Raw genomic sequence first — 13,903 nt, 5'->3', positions numbered from 1 at the left:
CCATCGTCATCATGCCATCATCATCATGCCTTCTGCATGCCATCATCATGCCAGTGTTATCATGCCATCGTCATCATGCCATCATCATCATGCCTTCTGCATGCCATCATCATGCCAGTGTTATCATGCCATCATCTCCACATTTTCTGATCAGGATGCTTTTTGTTGCTCTTACAGGTTTATGTCAAAGTCTTGTTGCTGGCTTGCATGAATATAGTCAGTCTTTATATCAGCTACCTCTCAGTCCGGGCACAGCGAATGGCATTCCTGGAGACCAGAAAAAATATTGAAGGCCGCATCCAATTGGAGGAAGAAAATGAAAGACAGGTAACAAGAGGGGGGAAGAATATAGATTTCTACAGGACATTGTTTCATTCAGAGCCCCAAATGTTGAGTAAATCACTCAGTCCTACCCACCCAGCCCTACAACATCTTCCTCAATCCCACCGACTCACCATCTCCCTCAATCCCACCGACTCACCGTCTCCCTCAATCCCACCGACTAACCATCTCCCTCAATCCCACCGACTCACCATCTCCCTCAATCCCACCGACTAACCATCTCCCTCAATCCCACCGACTCACCATCTCCCTCAATCCCACCGACTCACCATCTCCCTCAATCCCACCTACTCACCATCTCCCTCAATCCCACCGACTCCCCATCACCCTCAATCCCACCGACTCACCATCTCCCTCAATCCCACCGACTCACCATCTCCCTCAATCCCACCGACTCACCATCTCCCTCAATCCCACCTACTCACCGTCTCCCTCAATCCCACCGACTCACCATCTCCCTCAATCCCACCGACTCACCATCTCCCTCAATCCCACCGACTCACCATCTCCCTCAATCCCACCTACTCACCATCTCCCTCAATCCCACCGACTCCCCATCACCCTCAATCCCACCGACTCACCATCTCCCTCAATCCCACCGACTCACCATCTCCCTCAATCCCACCGACTCACCATCTCCCTCAATCCCACCTACTCACCGTCTCCCTCAATCCCACCGACTCACCATCTCCCTCAATCCCACCGACTCACCATCTCCCTCAATCCCACCGACTAACCATCTCCCTCAATCCCACCGACTCACCGTCTCCCTCAATCCCACCGACTAACCATCTCCCTCAATCCCACCGACTCACCATCTCCCTCAATCCCACCGACTAACCATCTCCCTCAATCCCACCGACTCACCATCTCCCTCAATCCCACCGACTCACCATCTCCCTCAATCCCACCTACTCACCATCTCCCTCAATCCCACCGACTCCCCATCACCCTCAATCCCACCGACTCACCATCTCCCTCAATCCCACCGACTCACCATCTCCCTCAATCCCACCGACTCACCATCTCCCTCAATCCCACCGACTCACCATCTCCCTCAATCCCACCTACTCACCATCTCCCTCAATCCCACCGACTCCCCATCACATTCAAACCCACCGACTCACCATCTCCCTCAATCCCACCGACTAACCATCTCCCTCAATCCCACCGACACACCATCTCCCTCAATCCCACCCACCCCTTCAACATCTCCCTCAATCCCACCGACTAACCATCTCCCTCAATCCCACCTACTCACCGTCTCCCTCAATCCCACCTCATCATCTCCCTCAATCCCACCGACTCACCATCTCCCTCAATCCCACCGACTCACCATCTCCCTCAATCCCACCGACTCCCCATCACCCTCAATCCCACCGACTCACCATCTCCCTCAATCCCACCCACTCACCATCTCCCTCAATCCCACCTCCTCACCATCTCCCTCAATCCCACCGACTCACCATCTCCCTCAATCCCACCGACTCACCATCTCCCTCAATCCCACCGACTCACCATCTCCCTCAATCCCACCGTCTCACCATCTCACACAATCCCACCGACTCACCATCTCCCTCAATCCCACCGACTCACCATCTCCCTCAATCCCACCGACTCTCCGTCTCCCTCAATCCCACCGACTCACCTTCTCCCTCAATCCCACCGACTCACAATCTCCCTCAATCCCACCGACTCACCATCTCCCTCAACGCCACTTACTCACCATCTCCCTCAATCCCACCGACTCACCATCTCCCTCAATCCCACCGACTCACCATCTCCCTCAATCCCACCTACTCACCATCTCCCTCAATCCCACCTTCTCACTATCTCCCTCAATCCCACCGAACCACCATCTCCCTCAATCGCACCGACTCACCATCTCCCTCAATCCCACCTACTCACCATCTCCCTCAATCCCACCGACTCACCATCTCCCTCAATCCCACCGACTCACCATCTACCTCGATCCCACCGACTCACCATCTCCCTCAATCCCACCGACTCACCATCTCCCTCAATCCCACCGACTCACCATCTCCCTCAATCCCACCGACTCACCATCTCCCTCAATCCCACCGACTCACCATCTCCCTCAATCCCACCGACTCACCATCTCCCTCAATCCCACCTACTCACCATCTCCCTCAATCCCACTGACTCACGATCTCCCTCAATCCCACCGACCCACCATCTCCCTCAATCCCACCTACTCACCATCTCCCTCAATCCCACCTCCTCACCATCTCCCTCAATCCCACCGAACCACCATCTCCCTCAATCCCACCGACTCACCATCTCCCTCAATCCCACCGACTCACCATCTCCCGCAATCCCACCGACTCACCATCTCCCTCAATCCCACCTCATCATCTCCCTCAATCCCACCGACTCACCATCTCCCTCAATCCCACCGACTCCCCATCACCCTCAATCCCACCGACTCACCATCTCCCTCAATCCCACCCACTCACCATCTCCCTCAATCCCACCTACTCACCATCTCCCTCAATCCCACCTCATCATCTCCCTCAATCCCACCGACTCACCATCTCCCTCAATCCCACCGACTCACCATCTCCCTCAATCCCACCGACTCCCCATCACCCTCAATCCCACCGACTCACCATCTCCCTCAATCCCACCGACTCACCATCTCCCTCAATCCCACCTCCTCACCATCTCCCTCAATCCCACCGACTCACCATCTCCCTCAATCCCACCGACTCACCATCTCCCTCAATCCCACCGACTCACCATCTCCCTCAATCCCACCGTCTCACCATCTCACACAATCCCACCGACTCACCATCTCCCTCAATCCCACCGACTCACCATCTCCCTCAATCCCACCGACTCTCCGTCTCCCTCAATTCCACCGACTCACCTTCTCCCTCAATCCCACCGACTCACCATCTCCCTCAATCCCACCGACTCACCATCTCCCTCAACGCCACTTACTCACCATCTCCCTCAATCCCACCGACTCACCATGTCCCTCAATCCCACCGACTCACCATCTCCCTCAATCCCACCTACTCACCATCTCCCTCAATCCCACCTACTCACTATCTCCCTCAATCCCACCGAACCACCATCTCCCTCAATCGCACCGACTCACCATCTCCCTCAATCCCACCTACTCACCATCTCCCTCAATCCCACCGACTCAACATCTCCCTCAATCCCACCGACTCACCATCTACCTCGATCCCACCGACTCACCATCTCCCTCAATCCCACCGACTCACCATCTCCCTCAATCCCACCGACTCACCATCTCCCTCAATCCCACCGACTCACCATCTCCCTCAATCCCACCGACTCACCATCTCCCTCAATCCCACCGACTCACCATCTCCCTCAATCCCACCTACTCACCATCTCCCTCAATCCCACTGACTCACGATCTCCCTCAATCCCACCGACCCACCATCTCCCTCAATCCCACCTACTCACCATCTCCCTCAATCCCACCTACTCCCCATCTCCCTCAATCCCACCGAACCACCATCTCCCTCAATCCCACCGACTCACCATCTCCCTCAATCCCACCGACTCACCATCTCCCTCAATCCCACCGACTCACCATCTCCCTCAATCCCACCTTCTGACCGTCTCCCTCAATCCCACCTCCTCATCATCTCCCTCAATCCCACCGACTCACCATCTCCCTCAATCCCACCGACTCACCATCTCCCTCAATCCCACCGACTCCCCATCACCCTCAATCCCACCGACTCACCATCTCCCTCAATCCCACCCACTAACCATCTCCCTCAATCCCACCTACTCACCATCTCCCTCAATCCCACCTCCTCACCATCTCCCTCAATCCCACCGACTCACCATCTCCCTCAATCCCACCGACTCACCATCTCCCTCAATTCCACCGACTCACGATCTACCTCAATCCCACCTACTCACCATCTCCCTCAATCCCACCGACTCACCATCTCCCTCAATCCCACCGACTCACCATCTCTCACAATCCCACCGACTCACCATCTCCCTCAATCCCACCGACTCACCATCTACCTCAATCCCACCTACTCACCATCTCCCTCAATCCCACCGACTCACCATCTCCCTCAATCCCACCGACTCACCATCTCCCTCAATCCCACCGACTCACCGTCTCCCTCAATCCCACCGACTCACCTTCTCCCTCAATCCCACCGACTCACCATCTCCCTCAATCCCACCGACTCACCATCTCCCTCAACCCCACTTACTCACCATCTCCCTCAATCCCACCGACTCACCATCTCCCTTCATCCCACCGACTCACCATCTCCCTCAATCCCACCTACTCACCATCTCCCTCAATCCCACCTACTCACTATCTCCCTCAATTCACCGAACCACCATCTCCCTCAATCGCACCGACTCACCATCTCCCTCAATCCCACCTACTCACCATCTCCCTCAATCCCACCGACTCACCATCTCCCTCAATCCCACCGACTCACCGTCTACCTCGATCCCACCGACTCACCATCTCCCTCGATCCCACCGACTCACCATCTCCCTCAAACCCACCGACTCACCATCTCCCTCAATCCCACCGACTCACCATCTCCCTCAATCCCACCGACTCACCATCTCCCTCAATCCCACCGACTCACCATCTCCCTCAATCCCACCTACTCACCATCTCCCTCAATCCCACTGACCCACGATCTCCCTCAATCCCACCGACCCACCATCTCCCTCAATCCCACCGACTCACCATCTCCCTCAATCCCACCTGCTCACCATCTCCCTCAATCCCACCGACTCACCATCTCCCTCAATCCCACCGACTCACCATCTCCCTCAATCCCACCGACTCACCATCTCCCTCAATCCCATCAACTCACCGTCTCCCTCAATCCCACCGACTCACCATCTCCCTCAATCCCACCGACTCACCATCTCCCTCAATCCCACCTACTCACCGTCTCCCTCAATCCCACCGATTCACCATCTCCCTCAATCCCACCGACTCACCATCTCCCTCAATCCCACCGACTCACCATCTGCCTCAATCCCACCGACTCACCATCTCCCTCAATCCCACCGAACCACCATCTCCCTCAATCCCACCGACTCACCATCTCCCTCAATCCCACCGACTCACCATCTCCCTCAATCCCACCGACTCACCATCTCCCTCAATCCCACCGACTCACCGTCTCCCTCAATCCCACCGACTCACCGTCTCCCTCAATCCCACCGACTCACCATCTCCCTCAATCCTACCGACTCACCGTCTCCCTCAATCCCACCTACTCACCATCTCCCTCAATCCCACCGACTCACCATCTCCCTCAATCCCACCTACTCACCATCTCCCTCAATCCCACCGACTCCCCATCACCCTCGATCCCACCGACTCACCATCTCCCTCAATCTCACCGACTCACAATCTCCCTCAATTCCACCGACTCACCATCTCCCTCAATCCCACCGATCCACCATCTCCCTCAATCCCACCTACTCACCATCTCCCTCAATCCCACCGACTCACCATCTACCTCAATCCCACCTACTCACCATCTCCCTCAATCCCATCAACTCACCATCTCCCTCAATCCCACTGAACCACCATCTCCCTCAATCCCACCGACTCACCATCTACCTCGATCCCACCGACTCACCATCTCCCTCAATCCCACCTACTCACCATCTCCCTCAATCCCAACTACTCACCATCTCCCTCAATCCCACCGACTCCCCATCTCCCTCAATCCCACCGACTCACCATCTCCCTCAATCCCATCAACTCACCATCTCCCTCAATCCCACTGAACCACCATCTCCCTCAATCCCACCTACTCACCATCTCCCTCAATCTCACCGACTCACCATCTCCCTCAATCCCACCGACTCACCATCTACCTCGATCCCACCGACTCACCATCTCCCTCAATCCCACCTACTCACCATCTCCCTCAATCCCAACTACTCACCATCTCCCTCAATCCCACCGACTCCCCATCTCCCTCAATCCCACCGACTCACCTTCTCCCTCAATCCCACCTACTCACCATCTCCCTCAATTCCACCGACTCACCATCTTCCTCAATCCCACCGACTCACCATCTCCCTCAATCCCACCGACTCACCATCTCCCTCAATCCCACCGACTCAACATCTGCCTCAATCCCACCGACTCCCCATCACCCTCAATCCCACCGACTCACCATCTCCCTCAATCCCACCGACTCACCATCTCCCTCAATCCCAACGGCTCACCATCTCCCTCAATCCCACCGACTCACCATCTCCCTCAATCGCACCGACTCACCATCTCCCTCAATCCCGCCGACTCACCATCTCCCTCAATCCCACCTACTCACCATCTCCCTCAATCCCACCGACTCCCCATCTCCCTCAATCCCACCGACTCACCATCTACCTCAATCCCACCGACTCTCCATCTCCCTCAATCCCACCGACTCACCATCTCCCTCAATCCCACCGACTCACCGTCTCCCTCAATCCCACCTACTCACCATCTCCCTCAATCCCACCGACTCACCATCTCCCTCAATCCCACCGACTCACCATCTCCCTCAATCCCACCTACTCACCATCTCCCTCAATCCCACCGACTCCCCATCACCCTCAATCCCACCGACTCACCATCTCGCTCAATCCCACCCACTCACCATCCCCCTCAATCACACCTACTCACCATCTCGCTCAATCCCATCCACTCACCATCTCCCTCAATCCCACCTACTCACCATCTCCCTCAATCCCACCGATTCACCATCTCCCTCAATCCCACCGACTCACCATCTCCCTGAATCCCATCGACTCACCGTCTCCCTCAATCCCACCGACTCACCATCTGCCTCAATCCCACCGACTCACCATCTCCCTCAATCCCACCGACTCACCATCTCCCTCAATCCCACCGACTCACCATCTCCCTCAATCCCACTGACTCACCATCTCCCTCAATCCCATCGACTCACCATCTCCCTCAATCCCACCGACTCACCATCTCCCTCAATCCCACCTACTCACCATCTCCCTCAATCCCACCGATTCACCATCTCCCTCAATCCCACCGACTCACCATCTCCCTGAATCCCACTGACTCACCATCTACCTAAATCCCACCTACTCACCATCTCCCTCAATCCCACCGACTCACCATCTCCCTGAATCCCACCTACTCACAATCTCCCTCAATCCCACCGACTCACCATCTCCCTCAATCCCACCTACTCACCATCTCCCTCAATCCCACCGACTCACCATCTCCCTGAATCCCACCTACTCACCATCTCCCTCAATCCCACCTACTCACCATCTCCCTCAATCCCACCGATTCACCATCTCCCTCAATCCCACCGACTCACCATCTCCCTGAATCCCACTGACTCACCATCTACCTAAATCCCACCCACTCACCATCCCCCTCAATCACACCTACTCACCATCTCGCTCAATCCCATCCACTCACCATCTCCCTCAATCCCACCTACTCACCATCTCCCTCAATCCCACCGACTCACCGTCTCCCTCAATCCCACCGACTCACCATCTCCCTCAATCCCACCGACTCACCATCTCCCTCAATCCCACTGACTCACCATCTCCCCCAATCCCACCTACTCACCATCTCCCTCAATCCCACCGACTCACCGTCTCCCTCAATCCCACTGACTCAACATCTCCCTCAATCCCACCGACTCACCATCTCCCCCAATCCCACCTACTCACCATCTCCCTCAATCCCACCGACTCATCATCTCCCTCAATCCCACCTACTCACCATCTCCCTGAATCCCACCCACTCACCATCTCCCTCAATCCCACCGACTCACCATCTCCCTCAATCCCACCGACTCCCCATCTCCCTCAATCCCACCGACTCACCATCTCCCTCAATCCCACCTACTCACCATCTCCCTCAATCCCACCGACTCACCATCTCCCTCAATCCCACCGACTCACCGTCTCCCTCAATCCCACCGACTCACCATCTCCCTCAATCCCACCGACTCACCATCTCCCTCAATCCCACCGAACCACCATCTCCCTCAATCCCACCGACTCACCATCTCCCTCAATCCCACCGACTCACCGTCTCCCTCAATCCCACCGATTTACCGTCTCCCTGAATCCCACCCACTCACCATCTCCCTCAATCCCACCGACTCACCATCTCCCTCAATCCCACCGACTCCCCATCTCCCTCAATCCCACCGACTCACCATCTCCCTCAATCCCACCTACTCACCATCTCCCTCAATCCCACCGACTCACCATCTCCCTCAATCCCACCGACTCACCGTCTCCCTCAATCCCACCGACTCACCATCTCCCTCAATCCCACCGACTCACCATCTCCCTCAATCCCACCGAACCACCATCTCCCTCAATCCCACCGACTCACCGTCTCCCTCAATCCCACCTACTCACCATCTCCCTCAATCCCACCGACTCACCGTCTCCCTCAATCCCACCAACTCACCATCTCCCTCAATCCCACCGACTCACCATCTCCCTCAATCCCACCGACTCACCCTCTCCCTTAATCCCACCGACTCACCGTCTCCCTCAATCCCACCGGCTCACCATCTCCCTCAATCCCACCGACTCCCCATCACCCTCGATCCCACCGACTCACCATCTCCCTCAATCTCACCGACTCACAATCTCCCTCAATCCCACCGACTCACCATCTCCCTCAATCCCACCGATCCACCATCTCCCTCAATCCCACCTACTAACCTCTCCCTCAATCCCATCAACTCACCATCTCCCTCAATCCCACTGAACCACCATCTCCCTCAATCCCACCGACTCACCATCTACCTCGATCCCACCGACTCACCATCTCCCTCAATCCCACCTACTCACCATCTCCCTCAATCCCACCTACTCACCATCTCCCTCAATCCCATCTACTCACCATGTCCCTCAATCCCATCAACTCACCATCTCCCTCAATCCCACTGAACCACCATCTCCCTCAATCCCACCGACTCACCGTCTCCCTCAATCCCACCGACTCACCATCTCCCTCAATCCCACCGACTCACCATCTCCCTCAATCCCACCGACTCACCGTCTCCCTCAATCCCACCTACTCACCATCTCCCTCAATCCCACCGACTCACCATCTCCCTCAATCCCACCGACTCACCATCTCCCTCAATCCCACCGACTCACCATCTCCCTCAATCCGACCGACTCAACGTCTCCCTCAATCCCCCCGACTCACCATCTCACTCAATCCCCCCGACTCACCGTCTCCCTCAATCCCACCGACTCACCAACTCCATCGATGCCACCTACTCACCATCTCGCTCAATCCCACCGACTCACCATCACCCTCAATCCCACCGACTCACCGTCTCCCTCAATCCCCCCGACTCACCATCTCACTCAATCCCCCCGACTCACCGTCTCCCTCAATCCCACCGACTCACCATCTCCATCGATGCCACCTACTTACCATCTCGCTCAATCCCACCTACTCACCGTCTCCCTCAATCCCACCTACTCACCATCTGCCTCAATCCCACCGACTCACCATCTACCTCAATCCCATCGACTCACCATCTCCCTCAATCCCACCGACTCACCATCTCCCTCAATCCCATCGACTCACCGTCTCCCTCAATCCCACCGACTCACCATCTCCCTCAATCCGCCCGACTCACCATCTCCCTCAATCCCACCGACTCACCATCTCCCTCAATCCCATCGACTCACCGTCTCCCTCAATCCCACCGAACCACCATCTCCCTCAATCCCACCGACTCACCGTTTCCCTCAATACCACCGACTCACCGTCTCCCTGAATCCCACCGACTCACCGACTCCCTCAATCCCACCGACTCACCATGTCCCTCAATCCCACCGACTCACCATCTCCCTCAATCCCACCTACTCACCATCTCCCTCAACCCCACCGACTCACCATCTACCTCGATCCCACCGACTCACCATCTCCCTCGATGCCACCTACTCACCATCTCCCTCAATCCCCCCAACTCACCATCTCCCTCAATCCCCCCGACTCACCATCTCCCTCAATCCCCCCAACTCACCATCTCCCTCAATCCCCCCGACTCACCATCTCCCACAATCCCACCGACTCACCATCTCCCTCAATCCCACCGACTCACCGTTTCCCTCAATCCCACCGACTCACCATCTCCCTCAATCCCACCGACTCACCGTCTCCCTCAATCCCACCGACCCACAATCTCCCTCAATCCCCCCGACTCACCATCTCCCTCAATCCCCCCGACTCACCATCTCCCTCAATCCCACCTACTCACCATCTCCCTCAATCCCACCGACTCACCATCTCCCTCAATCCCATCGACTCACCGTCTCCCTCAATCCCACCGACTCACCATCTCCCTCAATCCCACCTACTCACCATCTCCCTCAATCCCACCAACTCACCATCTCCCTCGATGCCACCTACTCACCATCTCCCTCAATCCCACCGACTCACCATCTCCCTCAATCCCCCCGACTCACCATCTCCCTCAATCCCCCCGACTCACCATCTCCCTCAATCCCACCGACTCACCATCTCCCTCAATCCCCCCGACTCACCATCTCCCTCAATCCCATCGACTCACCATCTCCCTCAATCCCCCCGACTCACCATCTCCCTCAATCCCACCAACTCACCATCTCCCTCAATCCCACCGACTCACCATCTCCCTCAATCCCCCCGACTCACCATCTCCCTCAATCCCACCGACTCACCATCTCCCTCAATCCCACCGACTCACCATCTCCCTCAATCCCACCTACTCACCATCTCCCTCAATCCCACCGACTCACCATCTCCCTCAATCCCACCGACTCACCATCTACCTCAATCCCAATCGACTCACCCTCTCCCTCAATCCCACCGACTCACCATCTCCCTCAATCCCACCGACTCACCATCTTCCTCAATCCCACCGACTCACCCTCTCCCTCAATGCCACCGACTCACCATCTCCCTCAATCCCACCTACTCACCATCTCCCTCAATCCCATCGACTCACCGTCTCCCTCAATCCCACCGACTCACCATCTCCCTCATTCCCACCTACTCACCATCTTCCTCAATCCCAATCGACTCACCCTCTCCCTCAATCCCACCGACTCACCATCTCCCTCAATCCCACCGACTCACCATCTTCCTCAATCCCACCGACTCACCCTCTCCCTCAATGCCACCGACTCACCATCTCCCTCAATCCCACCTACTCACCATCTCCCTCAATCCCATCGACTCACCGTCACCCTCAATCCCACCGACTCACCATCTCCCTCAATCCCACCTACTCACCGTCTCCCTCAATCCCACCGACTAACTATCTCCCTCAATCCCACCGACTCACCGTCTCCCTCAATCCCATCTACTCACCGTCTCCCTCAATCCCACCGACTCACCATCTCCCTCAATCCCACCTACTCACCGTCTCCCTCAATCCCACCGACTAACTATCTCCCTCAATCCCACCGACTCACCATCTTCCTCAATCCCACCTACTCACCGTCTCCCTCAATCCCACCGACTAACTATCTCCCTCAATCCCACCGACTCACCATCTCCCTCAATCCCACCTACTCACCATTTCCCTCAATCCCACCTACTCACCATCTCCCTCAATCCCATCGACTCACCATCAGCCTCAATCCCACCGACTCAAGATCTTCCTCAATCCCACCTACTCACCATCTCCCTCAATCCCACCGACTCACCATCTACCTCAATCCCACCGACTCACCATCTCCCTCAATCCCACCGACACACCATCTCCCTCAATCCCACCGACTCGCCATCTCCCTCAATCCCACCTCCTCATCATCTCCCTCAATCCCACCGACTCACCATCTCCCTCAATCCCACCGACTCACCATCTCCCTCAATCCCACCGACTGACCATATCCCTCAATCCCACCTACTCACCGTCTCCCTCAATCCCACCTACTCACTATCTCCCTCAATCCCACCGAACCACCATCTCCCTCAATCGCACCGACTCACCATCTGCCTCAATCCCACCTACTCACCATCTCCCTCAATCCCACCGACTCACCATCTCCCTCAATCCCACCGACTCACCGTCTACCTCGATCCCACCGACTCACCATCTCCCTCAATCCCACCGACTCACCATCTCCCTCAATCCCACCGACTCACCATCTCCCTCAATCCCACCGGCTCACGATCTCCCTCAATCCCACCGACTCACCATCTCCCTCAATCCCACCGACTCACCATCTCCCTCAATCCCACCTACTCACCATCTCCCTCAATCCCACCTACTCACCATCTCCCTCAATCCCACCGACCCACCATCTCCCTCAATCCCACCGACTCACCATCTCCCTCAATCCCACCTGCTCACCATCTCCCTCAATCCCACCGACTCACCATCTCCCTCAATCCCACCGACTCACCATCTCCCTCAATCCCATCGACTCACCGTCTCCCTCAATCCCACCGACTCACCATCTCCCTCAATCCCACCGACTCACCATCTCCCTCAATCCCACCTACTCACCTTCTCCCTCAATCCCACCGATTCACCATCTCCCTCAATCCCACCTACTCACCATCTCCCTCAATCCCACCGACTCACCGTCTCCCTCAATCCCACCGGCTCACCATCTCCCTCAATCCCACCTACTCACCATCTCACTCAATCCCACCGACTCACCATCTCCCTCAATCCCACCGACTCACCATCTCCCTCAATCCCACCGACTCACCATCTCCCTCAATCCCACCGACTCACCATCACCCTCGATCCCACCGACTCACCATCTCCCTCAATCTCACCGACTCACAATCTCCCTCAATCCCACCGACTCACCATCTCCCTCAATCCCACCGATCCACCATCTCCCTCAATTATACCTACTCACCATCTCCCTCAATCCCACTGAACCACCATCTCCCTCAATCCCACCGACTCACCATCTACCTCGATCCCACCGACTCACCATCTCCCTCAATCCCACCTACTCACCATCTCCCTCAATCCCACCTACTCACCATCTCCCTCAATCCCACCTACTCACCATCTCCCTCAATCCCATCAACTCACCATCTCCCTCAATCCCACTGACTCACGATCTCCCTCAATTCCACCGACTCACCATCTCCCTCAATCCCACCGACTCACCATCTCCCTCAATCCCACCGACACACCATCTTCCTCAATCCCACCTACTCACCATCTGCCTCAATCCCACCGACTCCCCATCACCCTCAATCCCACCGACTCACCATCTCCCTCAATCCCACCGACTCACCGTCTCCCTCAATCCCACCGACTCACCATCTCCCTCAATCCCAACGACTCACCATCTCCCTCAATCCCACCGACTCACCATCTCCCTCAATCGTACCGACTCACCATCTCCCTCAATCCCGCCGACTCACCATCTCCCTCAATCCCACCTACTCACCATCTCCCTCAATCCCACCGACTCCCCATCTCCCTCAATCCCACCGACTCACCATCTACCTCAATCCCACCGACTCTCCATCTCCCTCAATCCCACCGACTCACCATCTCCCTCA

General features: G+C 56.3%; 1 protein-coding gene across 1 annotated transcript in view; it reads left to right on the top strand.

Moving 5' to 3' along the window:
- The window catches only part of LOC140428672 (adenylate cyclase type 8-like), a 377,241-nt gene that overhangs the window by 48,022 nt on the left and 315,316 nt on the right, over positions 1 to 13,903 (top strand). The window contains exon 2 of the mRNA XM_072515387.1: positions 178 to 327. Coding sequence (XP_072371488.1) covers positions 178 to 327 — 150 coding nt within the window. The remainder of the gene's footprint in view (positions 1 to 177; positions 328 to 13,903) is intronic.

The sequence above is a fragment of the Scyliorhinus torazame genome, chromosome 1 (assembly GCF_047496885.1).
Source record: "Scyliorhinus torazame isolate Kashiwa2021f chromosome 1, sScyTor2.1, whole genome shotgun sequence".
In the NCBI taxonomy this organism is placed as follows: domain Eukaryota; kingdom Metazoa; phylum Chordata; class Chondrichthyes; order Carcharhiniformes; family Scyliorhinidae; genus Scyliorhinus; species Scyliorhinus torazame.
This window is presented reverse-complemented; position numbering and strand designations above follow the sequence as displayed.